Source organism: Podarcis pityusensis (assembly GCF_964106645.2).
Source record: "Podarcis pityusensis genome assembly, chromosome: 2".
NCBI classification, from domain to species: Eukaryota; Metazoa; Chordata; class Lepidosauria; order Squamata; family Lacertidae; genus Podarcis; species Podarcis pityusensis.
The window spans coordinates 36499074-36524766 of NC_138029.1; the positions used below are offsets into that span (position 1 = coordinate 36499074).

General features: G+C 44.7%; 2 protein-coding genes across 7 annotated transcripts in view; one reads left to right on the top strand and one right to left on the bottom strand.

Moving 5' to 3' along the window:
* Window positions 1-29: 29 nt before the first annotated feature.
* AANAT (aralkylamine N-acetyltransferase) lies at window positions 30-15829 on the top strand. 3 transcript variants are annotated; one of them, XM_080994091.1, is made up of 5 exons: window positions 30-308; window positions 5813-5888; window positions 10756-11024; window positions 12331-12485; window positions 14425-15829. In XM_080994091.1, exons 3-5 carry the CDS (start codon window positions 10868-10870, stop codon window positions 14728-14730), a joined length of 618 nt encoding a protein of 205 aa, XP_080850217.1. In that variant the 5' UTR covers window positions 30-308; window positions 5813-5888; window positions 10756-10867; the 3' UTR covers window positions 14731-15829. The 3 variants fall into 3 exon arrangements, with proteins under 3 accessions (XP_080850217.1, XP_080850215.1, XP_080850216.1); XM_080994089.1 differs by lacking the exon at window positions 30-308 and adding an exon at window positions 4068-4086; XM_080994090.1 differs by lacking the exon at window positions 30-308 and having other exon boundaries at window positions 5634-5888.
* A 1746-nt stretch (window positions 15830-17575) lies between these two features.
* Window positions 17576-25693, bottom strand: part of RHBDF2 (rhomboid 5 homolog 2) — a 61177-nt gene continuing 53059 nt past the window's right edge. For all 4 annotated transcript variants that reach the window (XM_080993690.1, XM_080993692.1, XM_080993693.1 and 1 more), the window contains exon 18: window positions 17576-19334. In XM_080993690.1, the coding sequence (XP_080849816.1) occupies window positions 18915-19334 (420 nt within the window). In that variant the 3' untranslated portion in view covers window positions 17576-18914. The remainder of the gene's footprint in view (window positions 19335-25693) is intronic.

Genomic DNA, 25693 nt, shown 5'->3' on the forward strand with positions numbered 1-25693 from the left:
ATTCACGTTGGCCCCCTGGGAGGATGAAGACACCAAGGTGGGGAGGGAAGCCCGGCCGGACTGAGCTGCTCAGATTTAAGGATGATCCGAATTGCCACCTTTTGGTTTTTGTGTGCACTCTGCTCTTTTGCGCCTCCTGTCATCGTCGGGTAGACTCAGGATGGCAAAAGTGAGGAGGCAGGAGGACCAGCGGGAACAAAGGGCGGTGGGGAGAGAGACCAGGAGAAGAAGATGGGGAAGAAAAAGAGGCTGGTGAAAAGAGAGAGACGGCCAAAAGGAGACAGGATGAGAGATTGTAGTCCACAAAGGTGGGGGGGGGGGGGAATTGAAGAAGGGGAGAAAAATGGTTGAAGTGGATCAGACGCAGCAAGAGTTAGTTAGAGAGGTGGAGGTAAGGAAGAGAGAAACTTGTTTCTTTACTCTTAATGACAGTGTTGTTTCTGCACTAGGGAAGGTCTTAAAGATCCTAGCAACAACCTGAGCATGGGAACATCTTGTACCCACATAACCTTTCCGGCCACAGATCGCTGCCAGTTTAGATGAAAACAAGTCAAGGGAGTCCATTGATGGCATGGAAGCTTAGAGGTAGGGATGTCAACAAGGGAGTTGCTGGAGTTAACACCTCTTACCAGCAGGAAACTAGCGCTAGTCCTCATGAGGGAGGTTGAGGATAAAAGCCAGATAATTGAACTGGTTGGAGCATAGTGGCAAATCTGGCCAGTGCAACTCTGTTGTTTGCAGAAACAGAGCTAATGGGGATTACTCACACTAATAAATGGGTGTTTGAGTGTGTTATCATTTATGTCTTCCTTTTAAAAAGCAAAGTCCACTTAGTATATAAAAGGCAGTAACAGCCATGCTTAAACTTAGTATTGCAGTATAGATGAGCGGATGGGGTACAAGACAATTTTTAAGACTCTTGGCAATCCATTTCTGAAGTTAGGAGGACAACCCATGTTTCCTACAGTATGGTACACAGGCAGTCTCTAGAGAAGATAGGAGTTTTTTGTTGCTAGGATACACACAGCTCAGGAAATTCCTAGGCTCTCAGCTTTGTGGTGTACATTCTATGTTTATAGCAGCATTCTACAATGTCCCATACTCTCATAAGATTGTACTCATGTTGAAAATCTTATACTCATGTTGATGGAATTTTGATGTACCTGTGTGGAATGTACCGGTAATTACCCTGGGCTGGATGAAGGGACTTGAGTTCCTTATACAGAAGAATACTTTACCTCTCCATCTTTATTCATAATGTATAGGTTCTCCTTTTGCCAACACTTATTAAACGGGGTGGGGGCATGCAGACACACATGAGATTTCTCATTCCTGTTTCTTCCTCCTGAAATCTCCTGCATACTCTTCTTATCCAATTAACTTGCCAAGTACATGATTTCAATTTCCCCACTGCTTGGATCACAGCCACAATGAGGGAGAGGCCACCATTGTCCAAGTTATTGGGCTTTTTTTTAAAAAAAGTACAAACAGCAGGATAATATTGAGGCTTAGTTGATGTGTTACCTGTGATAATTTGGAAGATTGGTCTAGATCACTGCTCTTCAACCTTTGGTCACCAGATGTTGTTGGACTACAACTTCCATCATTCCCAGCTTAGGCAGTTGCCAGGAATGATGGGCATTGTGGTTCAACACCTGGGGACACATTGAAGAACAATGTCCCATCATTGGTGTGACTCAGCATAAGTCAGTTCCTTATTTATCCCTTATTTGTTACCCATATGAAGCTTTCCTGGGCAAGATAAATCTCACATTTTCATTGCACCCAGATCCTGCAATCTCATGGTGCCTAGGAGAGAATTACTGTAAATCAAGTTCAAATTGATAAATAACTCTCAAAACGTTTGAATCATGATTGTAGAGTTTTATGAGCATTTTTTCCTCCTTTGAGACACTTCAGCCAAACAATCAGGAGGCGAAACAAGATGCTGGACAAAATTACTCTAAAACATTAAGCAAATATGTTACTAGCCAAAGCAGATTTGGAGTTCCTGAACCTCAGGTGCACCAAACTTGACCTGCCTGCCTACATTTCTGCTTATCTTATGAAAGACTCTTGCTCCATCTTGTGGACATTTTGTTATCCAACTGGAAGCACTTTATAAGGATTTCCACACCAGTGAGTGAGGGGAAATGATTCATGATGTTTACAGAAGGGAAAAAGTGACCAGGATTCTTATCTATATTCCCTTGGAGTAAACCTGGGAAATGCTCAGTCATTTACATTTTTGGTGGCATCCGAGGAATAGCACTCTACTGGACAAAGCTGCTGCCTCATGTTCCCATGTTGCATTCCTCTGTGCTGTTCAGACTCTAGAGGTGTCCTCAGGCCTATGATCCTGGAGTTACTCTTTTTACAGCTTTAATGTAGTGTGAAAGCTCAAATATAATGCAGAACTTAACCATTAGGGAAGTCTCAAAAATGGAATAAACTGTGATGTGAATGCAGCCTGCTTCTCTCTCCCAGATGGACACTTGTGTGGCACTCATAGGTTTCTGAGATTTTGTGGTGAGGGAACAAACTCAGGCTTTGAGTGGTGGGGGGATTAGACTCACTAAGAGAAGATGGAATCTGGCCCTGGGGGAACTCAGGATAGCTCAGTCGGTAGAGCATGAGACACTTAATATCAGGGTCATGGGTTCAAGCCCCACAAACTATTCCTTCATTGCAGGAGTTTGGATTATATGACCCTTGTGGTCCCTTCTAGCTCTACAATGATTCTATGCCTTAGCATGTATGCGGGTTGATGTTGTTCTTGTCTGAGGTGAGGGTGGTCAGACTGCATTTGTAGTTATTCCTGTGCTAGGTGAGCAGCCAAGTGTATAATTTGGGAGTCAGGTATGTTGTTGCCATGATCAGTAGTGTACACAGGAGCAGGGCTGTTGAAGTAGCAGGAAGCTGACAGGCCAGGCAACAGGAAGTAGGGTTAGACAGCATCAGTTTATCCTATTCCCGCTATTCTCTCCTAACTGGGATTTTTCTGGTTGTTGTGTCCCACCAGGCCTTGCTTGATGTAGTGCTGTTGACTGCCCAGTTAGCAAACAGGAAAACATACTCAGTACATGACTTTATGGCAGGTGTGGTGACTGGTACTTGAGATGCTGACATCAGGAAGCAGATTTCTCTTATCATCATCCTTTTATTTGCATGGCTCTCATCAAGATCACAGCCATAGCAGCTTACAGCATTTCAAATGAACAGTCATAACAATAAAAAGAAAGACACATAGGGTTGCATTCAATTAAGTTCTACTCAGGGCAGACCAGTTGGAATTAATGGGCTTGAGTCATCTTAAATCATTAATTTGAGTGGGTCTGTTTTGAGCAGATTAATGCAACCTGTAATAAGGACACTTACAAATAATGTGAGTAGGTAACTACATAATAATTAAAAAACAGTACCATCATAAACACAACAAGCAAAACAAATTTAGCAGCTTAAAACAAAGCTGAAGTGAGAATGAAGCCTAACGCAGAAATAAAAATAGTAAAGTATAAGGTCACAATGATCTCCGTTCCACAAAGGTTCTCCACTATTTACTTGCATTATTAGATGGCAGCCACACTCTTCACTTGTGGCAGCCTCCTCCCTGCTGTCACCAGCATCTCTTCTCTCAGTTCTTTACTGGAGAGGTCAAGATGGCTCCTCCTTCAAGCCCCACATACACTTACAGTTTTGATATTGCTTCCTCTGCTCCTCTTTCAGATACTTTTCTCTCTCTGCATTGCCTTCTAGACAGAATGCTTTGTGAAGCTCCAGGAGAGGTGGGGCAAAGCTCTGGAGGTGGAAAAAGATGACTCAGCAGGCTCTTCAATCCCAGACACAAACTCTAGACGCCTGAGTCCCACTAGCTTTTAAAGAAGTCTAGAGAATGGGAAGCTCAGTGTGATCCACCCATATGCCTATGAATCCAATGTTCTGTAAACACATGCCACTCTGTTTTTCTCCTTGATGTGTTTTGAAAAGATTAATTTCCTTTCTGTTTCTTAAAATGTCAGTTTGGTGTATTTCATGTTTCCCAACAGATGGCGCTCTTTGACAATATAGCTTTGACTAGAGTAGATCGTAAGTACACAGTAAATTGTGCTAAACCCAGATATGTTAACATTGCATTTTCACGTTTCTGATATAATGTCCAAACTAACGTTGCAATAAATATAGTGAGCCTCAATCCATGAAGTACAGAGACAGCTGCTTAAAACATCCTGCTGTTTCTTGAAATATGTTGTTGGCATTTTTCTGTCTCGAGAGACAGAGGAAGAGGGCACCATCAGGGATAAAGGCAAACCATTAGAGCGTTACAGCACTTGCTGTGCCTGAAGAGTTCAATACGGGAGAGAGATGTTTTATTGCAGCTGGGGCAGACGAAGGTGTCCGGTTTTGCTGTTTTTGATGCACCATGGCATTTATTCTCTCTGTGCTCCTCCCTGCAGTCATTTATCCTCTGGTCACTGCTGTAGATACACAGCCTGCCTGTCTCCAGGCACTGTGGTCATCTGCACTGTGGTTGTTCCAGATTTGTACATTCAAAGGCCTAGATGTCTTTGCATACAGAGTTTATCACACGGGCATGAAATGACCTAGATGATGCCTGCTCTATTGCAAGCCAAAAAAATCAGAAATGGAAGTGTTGCGTTTTTTCCAATTGTTTTGTCATGGCAAGCATTTCTGCTTGCCAAATGGAACAATCCCCACCCCTTGTCTCTGGTTTTGTCCATAGCACCCAAAGGAGTGTTTTACAATAAACACATTGAACTACAACAAAGCGCAATGCCATCAGCAAGCGCTGGAGCCGGGTTTCCCCCTTTTTTTTAAAGTTCCCTTTCCATCTTTTCTTATTTATTGTTGAATAGTAGCCTCTTTAAAATGTTCTGCAGATGGCTGTGTTTCACTTCTTGCCACCTAATAGCAGAGGAAGAAATGCACAACAATATGAATTTGGGAAAGCAGTGTGACACTTGGCTCCCTAGGACTCCTGCAAACAGTAAATTATCCACACAATTGTGGCTGACACTCCAGAAGCTGCAGTTTTTCTGGTATCTGCAAAAACTTTATCCTATCTGGTTCTTATTTTCTGGAGATGCCCTTTTTGAATTTTGTTAATGTACCCCAGAGGGGATCATGGAAGTTACAGGCTGGCTGCTGGCTAGCTTGGGAATGCTGGTGGAAAGCATTATTAAAGGTAGAATGACGTCCTTTGTTAACCTAATCATACCAATATTTGGGCATTACATTTGGAAAAGAACTCTCCCCCCCTTTTAAAAGCAACTCCACAATACAACCATTTGCTGATGTGGCAGCTCTGGAGAATTAAGCTATGGGACGCTGCAGCTCAAGGGCAAATCCAGGAGGGGAATTGCGTTTACAGTAATATTGGCGGAGCTTTATTCACATTCAAGGAAGATGCCACGGTAGAGTTTATTGATCCAGTAAAAGCATGCAATGTGTTTCTGCTTCACCTGTTTTCTGTCAGCACCCATCGCCTGACTATTCACCTGTGGCTTGTACAATGCCCTTTGTATCTAGCAATCAGCTAAAACACTTTATCCCTCAGCAGAAAACCATGCCAAGAAAATAAAGCCTGCGGGGATCCTTTTGTTGCCATGTCACCTCCAAGCCCTTTTGCAAGTGTCTGTCACATGAGGGTTTAGAAATGTCTTAAGAGGACCATCACGTGCTTTAGAAATAACAAATATATAAGCTGCAGTTCCCGAAGTCTCTGCAGAATAAAAACTGGAAGCGCACCAGGAGTCCCTACAGCCCACACTATCTGCTCTCTTCTTTCTGGCAGCAAATCTGCAAGAACCTCAGTCTTCTCTCCAGAGAGGGCAACACATTGGAATCCTGAAAGAAAACTTAATGCATAGGTAAGATCAGTTATTTCAGTTCTAACATCTGCGATGCTGACTGCCAAAGCTTTTATTTGCTTACTTTATTAAATTTATATGCAGCCAAGGATTCAAAAAGGGAATGCACTTATTTTCTATAGCAGCAGAGGGGTTTTTTTGAATAGCTGTTACTTTAAATGATTACAAGAGGAAAAATATCACAGAGTAATTGGAGGGCACAGCCCCCTCCACAGTTCTGTGTGTTTTGTTTATTGCTAATCTGGAAACTGTGTCCCCACCCCAATTTTGGTTTGTATGTTTTAGCAAAATCATCACATTCAGCTAGGTAGTAACTAAATACAGGCACTAGTTAAATAGGGCTTACATGCATGCAGCTTTGCATTAAATCATAACCATTTTCTTTTTACTGTTATTTGTTACTATTAGACACAGTCTTGTTCATGGTTCCGTACAAATTTTATATACAATATAGACACACATTATGTATGGAACATAAGCTGAGTTAGCAGTGTCCAAGGCCACAGCTTGTAATCCTAAACACTGCAGGTGGAATTCAGAGTTGCTCTCTTCCAAGCGTCCTGTCTGCACAAGGATTTCAGCTTGCCAGTCAGAATGACCTCGCTTTCCTCCGCCTTCTGTGCTGTTTCTGGGGTTCTCCCAAGCCAGTCTGGGGTGGAGGTTGGAGAGTGAGGACCCCATTGCGCAAGCAGAAGTCCTTGTGCAGGGTGTCTCTGATGGGGCTGGGTTAGGTGAATTCCACCCAGTAGGTGTAGGATTGAGGTTTTAATCTTGCTTTTAACTGATTGATTGTTGGAGTAACAGTTACCTAATATAAATATTACATAATGTCAAAGCAAATTATAGGCAGGGGTATTTGATGAAGGTTGCAGTTTAGGCAAATGATTTGTGGCCCTAATAATAATTGAGAAACACATTTTCTGATTCCTTTTCCCCCAAACAAAAATGCTACCAACACTGAAAACCTTTTGCAAGGGGGCACTTTTAATTGAAATCTGTATTTTTGGATCAGCAGCTAATCTGTTACGAAATATTTATTAATGCTTTCAAGTCTGGGGAAAAGGAAACATGAAGGAATTCCCAGATCTCAACTTGTGGCTTGTAATCAGAAAGCATCCTCACATTTTCCAGTAGAACTACGGTAAATTAGTGACTCCAATGCAGATAGTTTGTGGTTAAATTTACTAGGCATGTCCATTCTGAGAGTGCATATGAGAGCCTATTCTGTGCACATAAATATGGATTGTACATCTCTATATCTAGAGATACATATAATCTTCTAGGGCATGATTATGAATGAGAGATGTCAATCTCCATGGTGCCACATATGGTGTTGGCTTGAAAGACCATTATAATTAAAGTCAGGGACAGTCTGTTCTTTCTGTTTGTGCCTTGGATAAAGGTCCGTGCTTCTGCTTGAATCACCTCCCCTTGTGTGAAAAGAGCATTTAGGCCCATTGGCTATGTTATTCTGGATTCACAAAGCCTGCCTTTTCTATCATTATATTCTTGTGCTCCATGAATGCTGTATGAAAAGATCAGCATCCAGTAGCACTTTCTGCACTTTTATAGATTGCAGCATCCAGTTAGCCCTGTAGGTTGCCTAAGAATTTCCCAGATCCTGTCCTATGGGGTCTTTCAGTACACAGCTGGGGAGAAATCCTAAGCCTTGCATGGAAGTTACTGCTAAAGTTAAATTCAAATTCAGTCACTCTGCATTTAAAAAACATAAAGCCTCAGAAATATTGTAGTTTGCTGGTGAAAATAAAATCCCTATTACGATTCGGCATCTGATGCTAGACAGAAAGGCTCCAGATTTTTGTCACCTACTCCATTAAAATTTTTTTTTTTTGCAAAAGTTCACGTGGGATAAATTATTATTATAGCTTGTGCTGCATGCATATGGGGCTGTATCAAGGACTTCCACCTATGCATCAGGACTTTCTTTCCCTGTGTATTTCCCACCCACCCCCCAAAATCTGCTCTGGAGGATTGGGGGGAACCCAGAAAAGGTTGGGGGGGTCACAGCGGTGTGTGCAGGGAGAAAAAGTCCTGTTGCACAGGCAGAAGTGCTTACGTTAATGGGGCAATTTCATTGGATGCAACCCATAGTAAGCTGCTGAAATCAGTTTCATGCTGAAGACCCCAAACCTAGCAGCCTTTGCCATCAACAGATACCCTCAGCTGAGTTCACAGCTCAGAAGGTGGACAGGTTATGGAGTGTGCAATAAGCCTATATATTAAGGAAGACTTGAACCAGCCAAACTGGGCAGATGTGACCAAATCTGGAGTTACCCTTATCACTGCTGTCACTTCCTATTGGCTCTTATTTTGCCAACAACCACATACATTCCGTCCCTAGAAAGATAGTTGAGAGGGTTGCATAAGACGTCTGTGTCCCGATCACTTGTCACGACTATGCACTAAGCTCCAGGACCTGTCATAATGAATAGGCTAATCTCCTTCACCTGACCTGTCCCTCGGTTCCCTTTCACTCTGCAAAGCACATTGAGAAACGGCACACTGAGATGTCATACATTGAGCACAGGCACGTATATGGCATTCTCATTGTTCCCTAGGTGTTTGGGGGTCATCACCTCTGCAACGAAGCTGCGTCAAAAGCTCCCGCATGGGCACTCACAGGGCTGTAGGAGCACAAACCCTCACAATCCCAGGAAATGGCAGCACTCAAACAGCCCTGCCCACCCTTTTCAGTTCACCCACAGCTGCTAGTGCTGCAATTATTTTGTTTGGCTTTTACTTCAGATCCCATTAGCCACATTGCTAGCCTGCAATTAGATAGGAAAGTGAACACCCGTTAATTATCAGTAATGATGCAGCTATGCTTTTTCTCTTTGCATGGAAACTTGGGAACTACATATTCATATATGTAGACCCTTGGTCCATCTATCTCAGTATTCTCTACCCTGACTGACAGCAGTTCCCCAGGGTTTCAGACATCTTCTTCCTGAAGATGCCAGGGGCATTTGGCATGCAAAACAGATGCCCTGCCACTGAGCTGTAGCCCTTCTCTGCAACAAATTGTGCTAGGCATATATCCCAAGTTGAGCAAAACTTCATGGAGAAAGCCTAACATGACATTTGGAGCCCAGGTTTGGTCTGACATCGTGAACACTTTCAGACCACAGGCCCCGAACCTGGCAGATTTTGCCCAAAATAGACATCATGAATCATGCATGCTCCTTGATGCCTCCAACTCAGTTCACAGCTTGGCAAGCGCTAGGTCTATAATGATTGCCCAAAATAGGCAATGTGAATAAATCGTAAGACGCACCAGCTTGGTTTGGCTGCTGCTTTCCTGTAGATATTATAGCTCATTAGACATCTGCCCAAACCCACACAGGCCATTTGGTGTAAAATGTATGAGAAATATGCTTCGGGGATATAGTTGTTGATTTCAAAGCTTGAAAGAATAAACAAGAGGTATCCTCGTACATAAAAAGTTAAAGTTTAGGAAGGACCCAGGCTTGCTAGATTGAAAAAATAAATGGTAGAAACGGGTGAATCTCTTGAATTACAGTGTCTGGAATAAAGGGTGCTCCGTGTAGCTTTTGGAGCTGTCATAGTTGACCAGGGATGAGGAACCTGTGACTCTTCGGATGTAGCTGGGACCCCACTTCCATCATTCCTGACCATTGATCAAGCCGGTGAGGGATGATGGGAGCTGGAGACCAACAACAGGTGGAGGGTCACAGGTTCTGCATCCCTGCTGTAAAGTAATGGAAAAGGAAAAGACTTCTGTTCTCCAAGGATATTGGGTTGCATCCAATGGTGGTGCTCAGCTGATGGTAAGGCTTTGGTCAGAAATTCCCCCCTCCTTCCTAGATCTGCTCTGGAGCAGATTTAGTGGGTTGAGGGCTGCAAGGGAGAGGAGGAATTGCCCAAAATATGTCCCTCCCCCATTCCTCTGTAAGGGGCATTTAAGACACCAGCCCAAAATGAAGGCAATACTTGGTGTTTATAGAAGCATAGGACATTCACAACAGAACAGGGCAACCAGGCAGAGAGCATCATTTCCCAAACCGATTTGGAACGTTTTGCTGGCTCTCTTTGTCATTGGCTGGTGGGTTTAAGAAAGCTGATTTCTCGGTAAAGGGATTGTCTGCAGCAGCCTTTTCACAAGAGCACCTGATTAACTTGCCCTTTCAAAAGATTAAGGTTCCCACCCTAGCTATCTCTTAAGAGCACTCTGCTGTACCTTTATTTTCCTTTGAAAGAAGAAACCCTCGTTCCCACAATTGCTTTCTTCTTTCAAAGGGAAAATAACTCTGGTCTCACATCTTTTGATTTGGCTGGTTAATTAACAATCACAGGAAGGCTTTCCAGAAGGCGGAAGATTGGTTTGACAGCATTAAGAGTCTGATTCTGTGCGGAGACCCAGCATGCTCTTCCTGACTCTGAGCTCTGTCTTGTGCCCCTGCAATCTGAGGCACCCAGCACCTAGCAGGAAGCGATCTGTATCTGTCAGGATTAGGTCCTAAGAGCGCTTTTGAGTCATCCAATCCAGCTTCTTGGTGACCTCAGAATAACTATTCCTTCACAGCCCACGTCAGTATTAACCCTGACTATCTTGCCACTTAACCTTGCCAGCAAGCCTCCAAGCTATAAAAGCCACTTCTGATTCCGCCCCCCTGTCATTACTGCTCTAATGCACAGCATCTGGGCATTTGCTGGATTTCTGCTTTTGTGAGTCGGACATTAGCGAGGACCCACCTCTGCGACCTGACGGACCTTCCGTTTTCACAGCACTGGTGGTGATGATGAGGACTAAGGTGCCTGAAGTCTCAGCGGATGTGTGTGCCTATATAAAGAGACGAAGCGACTTAACTTGACATGCATTTTGCAGGTATTTTCAGCTGCTGGCTGACTGCTCTGGAGGTGGTGGACTGAAATAGCAGCGCGGCTACTCCAAAAGCGGGCAGAGCATTTACGGAAGCCACAGGAATAAACTAGAGAAGATGTCTGTGATCAGCGCCCTGCCGTTTCTCAAGCCCATCCACCTCAAACCTCCGCGGAGCTCCCCTGGGCGCCAGCGCAGGCACACTCTGCCCGCCAGCGAGTTCCGGTGCCTCACCCCCGAGGATGCCATCAGCGTGTTCGAAATAGAGAGAGAAGGTAAGGCGCCAATTCCTTTGTCTCCTACGTTTTCTGAACCGCCCTCCACCTCATCCCCCAAATAAATAAAAGGCACTTCTGTACTTTAGAAGCACTGAGTTACTTGGGGTCCTTTATTGAGGGCAGAGTAGGAGAGGAAAGAAAAGGCAGGAGGTGGAAGGGAAAACATCCAAGCAAATAGGTTACACAAGTGGCAGCCAGCTTGCTTAATTTAACACCAAGCTATTTAACACCAAGACACAGCAAGAGAGGGGCTGGAATGTCGGCCTTCTTGTGCCTATCAGGCATGCGGCATTATGGGAATCACCCAGATATGGCTTACAGCCCCCAAGTGGTTAGAGTGTTCAGTGTAAGATTGAATGCAGGAAGAAAGTAAAAAATGGACGTGTACAGTGTGGGAAGAATCACATTCCTAACCTCTCAGGTGAAAGAGTAATGGAAACATCGAGATCATTGATAAACTGGAGCATCAGTAGCACACTAAAGATCAGTCAGAAGCATTAGGGAAGTGGAGGCTGAGTGAATGTGCTCCTTACAGGCCACCTACTCAAAAGCCTGACAGATGGAAATTAATGTTTTCCACATCTGAATTTCAGTGGTAAGATCTGAACACTGGTGGTTAAATTCAGGTATCTTTATTCGTACTTGGGTGGCTAAACAAATCCTGTTATGGACATTTTGAGTTTTGCAGCCGAATTTGAATATTCTGGAACTGAGTTTAAAAACAAACAAACAAAAAACAAAGGAAGACAAAGGAAATAAATGTATTTGAATATGATGGTGCACTAAGTGCTAGGTCAGACTGGCAGCTGCTGAGAGAGAAATACTTGTTAGCATCAAAGGTATCCTAATAAGACAATAGATTTATCCCACTGAGGTATGACTCCACTCATCCTGCAATGGGAAGCTGAAGGTAGGCTACTGAAGTTTATAAAATATGCCCGGCCTAGCTTAGAATGGGCTTACCTTTCTCCTCTACCTGATGAAGAATTCTAATAAAAGATGCCACCAATAAATTTCCCCACCAGTGGGAAGGGTTAACTATTCTGTCTTGCCCACCCCCAGGAACCTCAGCTTTCACTTATTGAACAGAAGCAAACAGAAGTCAAATAGGAATCAAATTACCCTGAAAACTGCAGTCCACTAGATTCAGGAATTCAGTTCCAACCTTCCACCTAGTTCCATTTTTGAACTTTTGTTCTCAGGGCAGGTCTAACATGTCTCCAGCTACCAGGAAACTGCAGCCTGGATCTAGACAGCAGCATGACATTAACCCTTCAACTCCTCTCTCTGTTGTCCTCTACAGCATTCATTTCGGTGTCGGGAGACTGCCCCCTCCACCTGGATGAGATTCGCCACTTTCTGAACTTGTGTCCGGAGCTGTCGCTCGGCTGGTTTGAAGAAGGCCGGCTTGTTGCTTTCATTATTGGCTCTCTCTGGGATCAGGAACGACTCAGCCAGGTAGGAAATGGAAATCCTTTTAAATGCATCACTTTCCCATTACGTAACTGACGGAGAGAGAACATAGACAGGCTCCGGCGTAAAGACACATCACCTTCTTATACTGATGGAGAGTACAATAGTACCTTGGTTCTCAAACTTAATCCATCCTGGAAGTCCGTTCTAAAACCAAAGCGTTCCAAAACCATGGCATGCTTTCTCATAGAAAGTAGTGCAAAATGGATTAATCTGTTCCAGACTTTTAAAAACAACCCCTAAAACAGCAAATTAACATGAATTTTATTATCTAACAATACCATTTCTGGGTTAGGGCTAGGGTTAATTTTAGGATTGGGTTAGGGGAAGGATTAGAATTAGGGTTAGGGTCAGTGTTGTTTTATTTTTTGTGATTTTGATTCATTTGCGGTTGGTTTGTTTTTTCAATTTGTTGTGTTGCTGCTTTTTCCATGAGTTGCAAGTTTGTTGGCTTTGTGGTTTTCTGGATAGTTTCAGTTTTAATTTAAAATGCTCAGCTGTGGAACATGAAGCCTCTGCTTCCCAGCTGAGAGATCCCCAGCCCCGCTCCTGCTTGCACGCAAGTAGGAGTTGGATGGGGCTGCTCAGCTGGGGAGGTGCAGGCTCCGTCACACTTTCCATTGAGGGGTTCGTGGCTGTGGGCTCCTTTAAACTTCTCCGCTCAAGGGAGAAGTTTAAAGGAGCCCCCACGTCAGCATTGGAGCCCATGTACCACCTGAAGGCAGCCAATCAGAATAGTTGCTGGGGTGGTGAAGGTGGAGGCAGCCCAGCAGCTGCATCAGAGAACACCTAAACCGCTGCTGAGGCAGCTGTTGGGCTGTCTCTGCATTGCCACCGATGCTCCTTTAAACTTCTTTATTGAGGTGAATGCAGCCACGCATCCCTCAATGGAAAAGTGTGACAGAGCCTACACCTCTCCAGGTGAGCAGCCCCATCCAGCTCCTACTCCCATGCAAGCAGGAGCTGGGGCACTCAGAACGGAAGTGTGGCGCTGAAAAAGGAAGTGTAACACTCAAAACAGAACAGTTCGGATTCCAAAAAAAGCTCGTAAACCGGAACATCTACTTCTGGGTTTGTGGCGTTCGAATTCCAAGTTGTTTGTGAACTAAGCTGTTTGAAAACCGAGGTACCACTGTAGTATAGGCTTCCTCAACCTCGGCCCTCCAGATGTTTTGAGACTACAATTCCCATCATCTCTGACCACTGGTCCTGCTAGCTAGGGATCATGGGAGTTGTAGGCCAACAACATCTGGAGGGCCGAGGTTGAGGAAGCCTGCTGTAGTACATATGGCTTGGGAACTCTTCTCTTACTTTTCACATGCTTTGGTGAATGGGCTAGTATCATGCTTGCCCCACACTTTAACATCCCTTCACTCAGCTGCTGAAGTTCATTCAGTTTTCACAAGCCAGTATGCTGCCCCACTGTGGAACAAATGTAATGGCGCTCCAACAAAACAATTTTTCATTACCCAGCAGTGTCTGCTTTAAAAGCCATCGTTGTTGTTATATTTATACCCTGCCTTTTCCCTGATGGGACTCAAGAGGATTTGGGATTTTTGCAGGCATGAGCCAGTATGGTACCTGTACAAACACACAAATGCATTAATAAGAAACCACATTATTCTCCTTGAGAAGACTACTGATCAGGAGTCTTGCCCTGGAGCAGCTCTAAGGCAGATGCTGGATTCAGTGTGAAACGAACATTTCACTTTTTAACATTCTGAATACTGGAGAATACTGAAACCAGTGGCTTTCCCAATGCATGCCAGTCAAGAAACTATTTGATTCTTTATCATCATCATCCTATAGAAGAAAGTTGTCCCTTGTCTACTATAAGTAGTAGAGACAGTCTGCGCTAGGGTGTTAACAGTGGGTGGACCACATCTCTTAACAACCATCTTCTCTCTTTCTCCTCCCTCGGCAGGATGCTCTGACCCTGCACAAGCCTCATGGATCCACAGTCCATATCCATGTTCTGGCAGTCCACCGCACCTTCCGCCAGCAAGGCAAGGGCTCCATCTTGATGTGGCGCTACCTGCAGTACCTGTGCTGCCTGCCGTACGTGCGTCGAGCCACACTGATGTGTGAGGATTTTCTCGTCCCCTTCTACTCCAAGTGTGGCTTCAAGGCATTGGGCCCCTGTGAGATCATGGTGGGCTCTCTGACCTTCATCGAGATGGACTATGCCGTTCGTGGCCATGCCTTCATGCGCAGAAACAGTGGTTGCTGAGGAGGTGCCTCCCATTTCCATCCACATCTGGCTGGTGTTCTTGGAGGCAAAGAAGCCCAGTTTCCCAATGATTCCCACCAATGGGTCAGGGGAGTCCGATGGGTGGGTCACAAAGTTGCCAAGTTCTCTTCTCTGGGATAAGGAACTTCCACATCAGTGGTGAATTAGGCAAGTGAGCCTACACACACATATTAAAGTTACTGATGGGTCCCTTTTTAAGAAGTTTGAGAACCACTGCAATACACAGATTGATATGTTAACCCAAGCAACTCCTATCATAGCCATTGCTGCAAAGGCAACACAGATTTTAATGCGTAGTAGCGTTTTAGTAGCCAGTAATAGGTGTCGTAGCATTGCAACCTCACAACTGCCTTTCAAACTGGTAGCTAAAATGCACCCCAGTTGTCTTCTCATTTGTGTCTTAGCTGAATTTGCGCCCTGCAGCAGTGACCATTGTATACATGGGGCAATGAAAGGCAGTAACTGCTCTTTCCTCAATTTAGCTATGAAGATGACAACAGCATGACATGGTGGTGAAGTTGTAGCCGCTAAGCATTATTCCCATCAACTAAGGGAGCAACTAAGTGACTGTTGTTGCCAGTACACTATAGGTCTGCAGGTTAGAATTCGGCAATTTTCAGAGTAACCATTGACTGTCAACCAGGGCCCCAGCTGCCTTTCTGCCTTATGACATTGGTTACCATCACCCATCAAAATGGTTGTAAGAAGACAAATGCTGCATCTATAACTATGAAGCAAGTCACAATATTGGCATATACAAATGCTTTCAGAAATCAAGCTTTCTGTTCTCAAAAGTGTGGTTTCTGTTGTAGCAGACTGCTTGCTATTTTTGGAATAGAGCAATTAGGAAAAACATTACTTGAGAAGTAGAATCATTCAGTTACATCTGCCATTTTGTGGAATTACTGTTTGCCTTTGGAAAGAAGCAGCCGTCGCAGATGAAATTGTTGTCTCTTTGCTTGCAGTGGAGAAACTCCATGTCTTCTTGCACTGGCTGCTCTGTTGTTGTGAAATGCATGGAATCTGTGCTTGTATATTCTGTAAAAATATGTATATAAATGTGGTCTATGTGCTAAAACCAGAGCAGGCTTCTTTCTTAGCCGAGTTCCTGCCCAGATAAGTATTTGCCTGACAGATAAATCCAAGTCCCTGTTGACAAGGGGCAAGCCACATTTGCTTTAGGGTGTTCTCTTTCCCTTTCTGGCTTTGACAAAAGCTACCCACAGCACAGAGGTGCAGAACCTAATCCCTCCTCCTCCTCCTCCTGCTGCCCAGGTGCAACGAAGGTCTACAACTAGCAGGAGCAATGGATTTGTTAAATTTGAGGCTGTGCAGCGAGTACTTAACTCATTGCAGTTAATGTACATGCTTTGAAATGCAGTGACTTACTGCTGAAGCAAAAGCACTCGGCGCATGCCCCAAGAATGAATATGTCCCTATGCCCCTGGGAGGACTGTGTCGATATTAGCAGGTGCTCATATGTAAGAGCTGATGATCATTCATGGTGGTGGGAGAGGAGGGGATGCTCATGTGTACAATGCTCATCCCACCCACAGAGATAAATAGCACATAGTGGGTGGTGGGTGGGGTCCAGCTGCTAGCACCCAATATGCTTCCTGACCCTCCTCATCCTTTTGATGTTTGGCAAGTGGGTAGGCGTTTGCCATGTTTCCTGTCCCTTGAAAGGTAAATTGGCTCCTTCAGCATGAACTGGAGGTCTGCACATTGGGACATATCGAGTTTAAGGACAGAGTCCAACATGCATCTTCAGTAATTAATCTAGCCTGCACTGAATGTAAGGAAGGAATGTGCCCCCACCATGAAACAAGGCAAGCCTAGGGAAATAATGTTTGGAAGTTGGCAAAAACCACCATGACACAGCTTTCATAGTTGCATGCGTTGTAGCTCCATGGCTACAACTAAAGTAGAAATGCTTTTTAAGTTTAGTTATGGTCCAGTGCAAACGTGGGCATTCTCTTGTGCTAGATTACCTACACATTACAGTTGCTGGGAAAGCAAAAACTGAGGAGGAGCAAGTTTTGGATCCCAAAGTGATCTACTTAAGATGGGTTTCTTATATGCCTTTCTCATGGCCAGAGCAGGTGCCTGTTTCTTAAAAGCTCTGGAGTTGGGGAAGGGTTTCACAAGTGAAATAAGTGTAATCTGTTTGAGGTTATACTAACAGTAAAATGGCTGGATTGAAATGTATGTTATCTTGGTGCCCAAGGCATGCGGGTTAGCCCTGGACGCTGATCAACACTTGTAGCTCCTTCCACTAAGCAAGAAAAAGCATTTGTTTTCTCCCCCTCCCACAACCCTTTGCATGCCATTTTTCACTTTGCTGAGTCAGCAAATAAATAACGGTGTTTTTTTTTTCCTAAGAGGGTCTTGCTTTTTATACACCCTTCCTTCACCACTCCCAATTATGTAATCAAATCAGGCAGTGATAAGATGGTGGAATGTAATTTTGTGCAGGCAATGGGGCAGGTTTAAGACCTGGATGGGAGGTGGAGAGAAAGGTTGCAAGAAGTTAAAAATACTTATATTGCGATCAGCTGAAGGTCCTGAGGGACATCCGAGTGGTATACAGAAGGCGGCTGGCAAGGGCACAGGGTAATGCAACTTGGGAAGTGGCTGGTTAGACAATGTGAGCAACATAAGAAGGCTAGGGCTCTTCCAGACATTAGCTGAATGACAGCCGTAGGTAGACCTAGATATACCTGCAATGGGGCCTTACCCCATGGACCTCCTGTGCTCTGATGGCAATCTCATGAAAACTTGCTAAATCTAGAGAACTGCAAGGAATTACACATTAAATAAAAGGGAGGGTTTGGGGTTTCTTTAATACATTTTTTCTTTGTAAACGCGTTCTAAAAATAAAGTCAGTCACTGGAGCAACAACATTTTGCAGATTTACCAACGTCTATTACGTGGGGCCACTTACAAGACAAACTATTTCCATCCCTGGCTAAAAGGTTTACACAAGGCACTAAATAAATCACATTTTTAAAACACACACGCACATTTGCTTTTGATAAATTTAAAGTTAATTTATTTAGACCAAAAATATCCTCCTCCACCCTCCACACAACAATCTCATCTGTCGCTACAGCGTGAGCCTGGCCTCTTTATCAGAGTGAAGTTATCCTTCAAGTTTGCTACAGAAATTTAAATTCACTCCGTATAAATACTGGACGAGGTACTAACACTTCTTCCAGATGGCACAAGGTTTCTTTAAAAGCATCAACGCTACTTGCCAGAAAGTGTTTGGTAGCAGAGATCGCAAATGTAAAGAAGGGGCAGGGGAGAAGAGAAATGCATATAAAATATCCCTTGGGCAAAAAAGACCAGGTTGTTTGTTTTCACAGTACAATTCACAGTACCACAAAAAGGCACTAAGGCAGGGAAGATTGCCACAAAGTCCAAGCACCATCTTGTGCCATAAGGCAATTAGGAAAAGGGCCCCCAAAACCAGGAGTTGCATAAAAGGAGGAACTTCAAGTAGGAAACCATAGACACAGGCAGACGGTAAATACGAGCAGTTCAACAGGATGTTGCCTCATCACTAAAGTGCTCTTTTGAAGTGACTGCCTCTCAGGCCTCTCCATCCCACAAAGGACCTAATCAGTCCTATGGATGAAGGATGGCATTGGCTGCTTTGGCAGCTCATAGAAAGGAACTCGGCCTAAGAGGCAGAGCTTGTAGATTCTCTATTACATTCCAAATGGTTGGTGGTTATCGCAACATCGAAACTTCAGCAAAGATTGCCACCCGCTGCAGGCACTGTAGTGGAGAAGCCTCTCGTAAGAGACTCTGACCCAATTCGGACACCAAACAGGGTGATGTTGCTTCAAAGCTATACCTCTCAATGATGGCTGCTTGGTGCCCAGAACTGTCAGAGAGGAACATACAAGAGACAGGTTGGCTTATGACTTTATCCCTTGCACCTAGGAGTTTTGCAAAAGGTAACAGGTCTTCTGCTTCAGCACTTGGAGCGTGAATGTTTCACGAGTGGTACAGGGAAAGCTGGAGAAGTGCAGATGTTTTGCCTTTTTTGACTGCCAGTGTTGCCTCTGTCTATTCCACTGCTGCTCAACATCCGACAGGTATCCCAAGTTTAAAATCCTCTCCTGCAAGCCCCATTCCACAGCCTCCCAGCTCCATCAATGCAAGACCTGGTTCAGATCATACTTCTCGCAGAACCTGTCAGTGAAAGGCAGGCAAGTGAGGTGCTCAATCCAGTGCCAGTTAATAGGGTACACATAGAGCCAGATCACCAGAGATGCGAAGAGCCCGATGAAGACCAGCATCGAGACGATGATCATGACTCTCTTGCGGTACTTGTCCATCGTGCCAAAGGTGATGTAGGGCAGGAAGGCGAAAGAGAGCAGCAGGCCACTGAGGAAGCCAAAGATGTGTGCAATGTTGTCAATCCATGGCAGGAGGCCGCAGAGGAAGAGGAAGAGGACGATCCCAGAAAGGTTCAGGAAAGCCTTCATGGGCTTCTCGAGGACCTGCCAGCTCTGGAAAAGCTCCACAAAAAGGCAGGCTAACAAGCCGAACTGGGATCCTGCAGGGCCCACCTAGAAGAGGGAAGGAGGAAAAAGAAACTTAAAAATAAATCACGCAAGATGCAGTCCGCTCTTAGGCCAGCCAGGCTTTCTCATCTCTCCACAACAGAGAACCCTGGAAAAGCAAATGGGCAACAGAGTCCCAGAAGCTGTAAGTACAGTGATTTATTGTGCTGCATGGTAAACTTACCGTTATTCTCATTAAGCCTTAACGGTTGGTTTGTTGATCAAGGGGAATGAGTATCGGTTCCACTGCAAGAACTTTGAGGTTCAGATCTTGAACCTAGGTTCAGTTTCATCTCCTCTGGGGTTGTGGTTTCAAATCCCTCAGATCACAGTGCCAAGAGCAAGTTTTGGCCGGTACCAGCAAATGTCTCAGGTGGGGCACATATTTGTACACACACAAAGCCCCACATTCAGTGGGAGGAGAGCTTAAGAACTTGATGTTGCCACTCAGGGTAGAGAACACTGAGCTAGAGCTCAGAGCACAAAACGGGATGAAAGCAACTCATCAGGGCAACAAGTCGGGAGGTTGGGGGTTGTAATAAGCTGTACTTATGACCCAACCCTTTGACCCCCAAAGGAGGGGTGGGGAAAATCTCTGGCTCTCCAGGGGTTGTTGGATTCCTAGCTGCCATCAACTCCAGTGGTCAGGGATGCTAAAAGTTGCAATCCAACATATGGAGGCCCACAGGTTTCCTTGCCCTGGAAGGTAACAGCTTTGTGTTGTGTCAATTCCAGATAGCACAAACTTAAACATATGTATTCTATGAATTTAGTTAGATTCTCTCCCTATTACATGAGTTTAGGATGGAAGTCTTCATTCTGGTTTTGCAAAGGTTGCACTATAATCACTAAAGATCTTCAGATGAAAGGTGGTACAGTATATAAATTTAATAATAATGATGATGATGATGATGTTATGTTTTGCATGGCAAGGCCCTTCTGTTCTGCCCTAAAAGATTTCTCAATATGTGCTAAAGAAACCCCCTTTTTTGGGGGTGGGGAACCAAACATGTAAGTTCGGCACTTGGCATCAAAGGGCATGATGGTCATTTTGCAAAATATTGCATGATTTATTCTCAATCTGATATTTGAGTTTTTGTAGGGTTTAAAAAATAATAATTAAAAACAGCATTTGGAATTCATGAGATACAGGTACGTAGCTAAACAGGTACGGCTGACAGTCCCTACCTGAACGCCAGGCCCTTTGCACGAACGTTTACAAAAATATCTTGCCCAACCATGAGAGCTAAACATTTCCTGTAGCCTAAAACAAAGGAAGTTTGGATCTCAAATCTGCATCACCTACTTTCTTTCACATGGGCTTTGACTTCTGCCATCATTCAGCAGCTAATCCCCACTGTGCAAGCCACCTTCCCTGTCCTCAAACAGAACTGGACAGAGTCACACTGAAACTTTCCTTCCATCAGAGCAACATTTAGAAACACCAATATTCAGAATTCAGCTCATAGGTCTTGAGCAGAGCACAGAACTGCCAAGTCAAAATAAAGCATACTTGGGGTTCATTGCTATGTTTTTACCTTGGTTTAGGCCCTAGAACTCATACAGCAAAAGAGAAAGGCCCGAGTCATATTAAAACAAGAGGGAAATTAAAGGTTATTCAAGGTTACAGTGTGTTTGTCTAAATCAAGGGACCATAAATTCACTAGATAATCGAGTCCTTGCCAGATATTTTGGCCTGCTGCTCCCATCAGCTCCAGCCAGCACAATGAAGTTGTCGTCCAAAACAACCAGAGGCCACTCAGTTGGCAAAGGATGGGCCAACCAGCCCCATGAAAGCCAGGCTATTGTGCTGGGATGCTAGAACTCAGCAAAGGGTGTGCAGCCCATCTTGGCTGACTGGAGCCCTTCAGAATGGCCGTAATTTCCTTGTGCCTTCCCCAAGTGCTGGATTAAAGGAGATGGGGGTCCCGCAGGAATGGAATATTCTATGCTCTCCTCTGCCTGCACTCAGGGATACAGACCAATCAATCATCCAACCACACGCAGAAGCAAGTCCTGCGGTTAGTATGCCCCATACATCCTAAGGGACATAGGCTAAGGCCAGGGCAATGTTTCTGCAATTTTTCTCAAGAGCAGTAGCACTGCTTCATTTGGCACCAAGCCCAGAATTCAGAAACCTGTGAGTAACAGGATTTTGTAGTAGTAGCAGTAGCAATAAAACAACAACACTAAGGGGTATAATGTCCCTGTTTCAGCTGGGCTGGTTGTTTTGCGAGCATGTGCTTTTCGTTGTATCTGTTGTATTTTATAGAAGTTCTTAGCTGGCTTGAGGGTTCTAGTCAAAAAGAAGGATATATACTCCTCATGAAGATAGGCTCAAAACTAATAGGCAACATCTGGTGAGGACACAGAAGCTGGAGTAGAAGGACAATGTCCAGTACAGCTCCTTGCCTAGAAGCAGAGGGAACTGAGTAAATTTCAATCATTGAGACCAGTGGCAGAATCCAGTTTTCCTAAGCACCAAGAGCGCACAGAGTACTGGTGAAGGTGTGTGTGTTTAGCAGTTAAAAAAGTTTCATGCCAGGGAACTAGAGTTGTGCAAAGTGATTAACAATAACCTCTTCATGTTAGAATGCAATTCTTTTTGACAACCAAATGAAGAGGTAAGTTTAAGAAACTGAAGGTGAAAACACTGCATTTACCTATAAAATGGTACCACATACAAAGACTGTAAATAGTTTGCATAATAAAGTATTATTTAAAAAACCAAAAAATGAACACCACCCAAACAAGTAATGATACCTCTTCAATTATATGGTGCTTTCCAGTTGGCAGATCATTCCTTTTTTAAAATATGAACTTAACAACATAGGGCAGCCCCTAAAACCACCAAGGGCTGCCATCCTTGGTGCAACCACCAAGTCACACAGGTTGCATTAGCTCATCCCAGTTTCCAGGCAAATGCCCTATCAAGGTGGGGCCCCCCAGGCTGGTGTGCCTAAGGATGGAATGAAGCTGCAATGCTTGAGAGTCATTTCAGAAGGGGAAGGCTCAGGAGCTTGCAGTGACTCAGCAGCCGGCTGCAGCCGCTGCCCCACAAGGCTGTAGGTGGAGAAGCTGCTGATGAGATCCAAGGGATTAGATGGGTGATCTCCTTTAGAGCCTGTCAGGACGTCAGATTAGCCACCTGCCTGTTCCATCAACTATAAAAGGGGGGGTGGGCACCCTCACGTGTGAACAAATAGGGCAGCCAGCATGTGCTGGTTCAGCACATGGAAACCAGACAGCTGCAATTGCTAAAGCATCACTTCGCTCCCACATCTGACTGAAGAGAATAAAACCAGGGAGGCTGTCCACAACAGCCACCCAAAAAGAGGCACTGACACCTCACTGTCAGCATCTACCTTGCTGTAAGCTTCTTAGTTTCTCATATAATGGCCTTCTGTTTTTTTGCCAAGAGAGCTGAACTGTGCACATACGTAGAATATCTATTTAAGTCTTTCTAATGAAATTACGTACAAGACAATATTCTTTGTCACTTTGCAGGTGCAGAGGTTTCTGCCATCCCTCTTTCTTCCAAACAGGAAGTCTAAAGTTCTGGTCCAAAGCACATTTATCTTCAAGTCAAGGTCCATTGGGATTATTATTTTTTAAAAAACACAACCCCACAGTTGTAAGCTTCTTTCACCATCTTCTGGAGGATTAAAGTGCAATTAGTTCTCCAAAGGGTTGATAAGACACTAGACAGCTAAAGGCTAATTCACACTAATTTTTGAAGAGTCACCATCAGTGTTATTGCATAGATGACTCCCCCCACCCCACAACATCCATGCGAGTGTGTTGTGAAAGAGCTCTCATAGTAGTATAAACACACACATATATATCCCTCAGCAAAAAAGGGGTGGTGGAAAGATTGCTACACTTGCTCTCAAGGAAATTCTATGCCTCTAAATTGTGCACATCAGACAGAGCTTTTGTTCTGCCTTTAAACAATGGAATTTCTTGGGGACACAAACTCAATAATCCTGGCCAGCAGCCCACCACCTCTGGTGTTATCCCCCCACCTCTTAAGTTATTCTGGACTTCTGTAAACCTTGGGAGAGGGGTCTCCTAAGTCTGCTGATACCTTCCTTCTTGTGTATGGATAATGCCATTTGAATAGGCACTCAAATAATGAGTTTAGTCTTAGTATAGATAGCAGTGGCGGTGAATCTTTCCCATACCAAGGGTTACATTCCATAATGAACAACTTTCTGGGGGCCACATGCTGGGGTGGGTGGGGTCAGAGGCAAAACTAACTGGAGCCACAGATATGATGTACAGTAGAGTACATTCTAGCTACAAACAGAAGGTCAGGCCTACACACATAAACACCCCCCTATCAACTGCGGGAGGCAGTGGAAGACAGGAGTGCCTGGTGTGCTCTGGTCCATGGGGTCACGAAGAGTCAAACACGTCTAAACGACTAAACAACAACAACATCCCATCCAGTCAAGCAAGGGGCATCACCACACATTCAAGTCAAAAGCACTTGTGGAGGGTTTGGAGCAGGGAAGTGGAAGGCTGTAGCCTGGAAGTTTCATGAGGGACACAACGAGGGGTCTTGAGGTTTACAAGCATCCCCTCTGGCCTGAGTTTTCCCAGCCTTGGTACACAGGAGCTGGTCACTGCCTGCAAGGGGAAGGCCCTTCCAGCTTGAACACCACACTGAGCCAGACCACCTTTGCTCCAGAGGAACATGACATTGGAGAGATGCTTTATTACCTGACATTGGTTTGAGAGACACTCTGAGAGCCCTTTGTGTTGAAGAGCATGCAAGAACACATACACACAAATAGTGTGGAAGGGAAATTTAAAGCTTGAGTAAAAGGATAGCTCCACCTTGCTGGCTGTAGCTGCTTATGACTCTCTGCAAAATCTCCTTTCTCATATCTTCAAGGAAACCAAAGCAGAGCTTCTTTTTGCTCTCACGTGCCTGGGCGATGTCAGGAGTCAGCTGGCAGCTGGCCAGCTGGCAGCTCACTCAGGGCCATGACATCACTCACCTGCAGTAACATCACCTTCACGTGGGCCGAGAGGAGCAGAGGAGGTGGGAGGATAAAGCTAAGGGAAAGCAGCTCCTGAAATAATCCCTCCAAGGCGAGGGAACACAACAGGAGGCCAATTTGCCAGATGCAGCTCACAGGTTTCCCTTTTAAAACCCCATTAGCCAGTTTGCTCCACAATAACATTGACAATGGGCCCAGATGTTTCCATGGCAGACGACAAAAGTCCACCTTCATTTCTAAGCAACAATTGTGGGGGCAGAGGGAGTGTGCAGGGTGTGTGCGCACTTTGTCCAATATGCCGGTCCTGCCATGCACCACCCTGATCTTCCTGCATCAAGGCAGAAGGCCTGAAGGGGGCATCTAAGCACGTTCAGATGAACACAACTTAAAAGTGTGCAGGATTTCCAACCACATAGAGGTTTCCAACAGGGGGTTTCCTAGATAGAAGCCCTCTTTAGACCTTCACAAATCGATGCAAATGCTGGGGCAAGGCTTGCATGCACAACCCCACCACTTCTTCGTGTTTTCTTTTCCAGGCATCAAAGGGTTGTCAGAAGCAGCTCAAGTTGTTAGCCACCTATCAAAAATGAGTGCAGAAAAGGGCACTGACTCCATAATGCCAAGAGAGCTATGGGGAGGCCTACTCAAATATGCTGAAATATCAAATGAAACAAGCCCTCTTGGGACTGCCCGTCTCCAGACATCAAGTGGGGAGCGTATATTTCAATGCTTCCCAATGCACAGGCCTTTCCCTCTGTACACAGAAAGCCAGGAACATGCCTGAAATCCTAGAGAGTCACTGCCAGTTACTGTAGACAATACCAAGCTAGATGGACAAATGGTCTAACTCAGTAAAAGGCAGCTTCCTATGTCCAGTTTACTTTAAATTACGCCTGAGATTCAAACCAAACATGGCATTAGCACACCACTTCCATACTTCTCTTTTTCTGGGGTGGCAAGAAATGTGAGAACATGTGTGGCGACTTCTGTGTGACTTCAGGAACTAAAGGTAGAGTTTCCAATAGGCAGACGTGGTGCAGGAGGGTGCAAGATCTGCAGCCACCTTATTTACATTGTTCACGGGGTGCCTTCCCTAGTCTTTGTTATCTCTCTCCCCCCCCCCGTAAATGCTTCCTTCTTCTCTTTCCCAAATATTTTTAACACCTGAAAATCTGATGCTAAAATCACAATGGCATCGTACGGATCACACACACTGCTCATTATCAACCTCATTTCTGCACTGTCAATTTGAGAGCTTGTTGTATAGAGGAAAGGCATTCTTGCTGGCTGCTCAGACTTATCAAACCCCCTTCCCTTTAAACATAGGGATGGAGGAAACCTGCAGCCTGCCAGACC

What these genes read in the sequence shown, in the direction of transcription:
- AANAT (XM_080994091.1), top strand. Translation starts at nt 10,868, where the DNA reads ATGTCTGTGATCAGCGCCCTGCCGTTTCTCAAGCCCATCCACCTCAAA. An exon ending in GTTCGAAATAGAGAGAGAAG is followed by an intron (nt 11,025 to 12,330) that starts GTAAGGCGCCAA and finishes TGTCCTCTACAG; the next exon opens with CATTCATTTCGGTGTCGGGA. An exon ending in ATCAGGAACGACTCAGCCAG is followed by an intron (nt 12,486 to 14,424) that starts GTAGGAAATGGA and finishes CTCCCTCGGCAG; the next exon opens with GATGCTCTGACCCTGCACAA.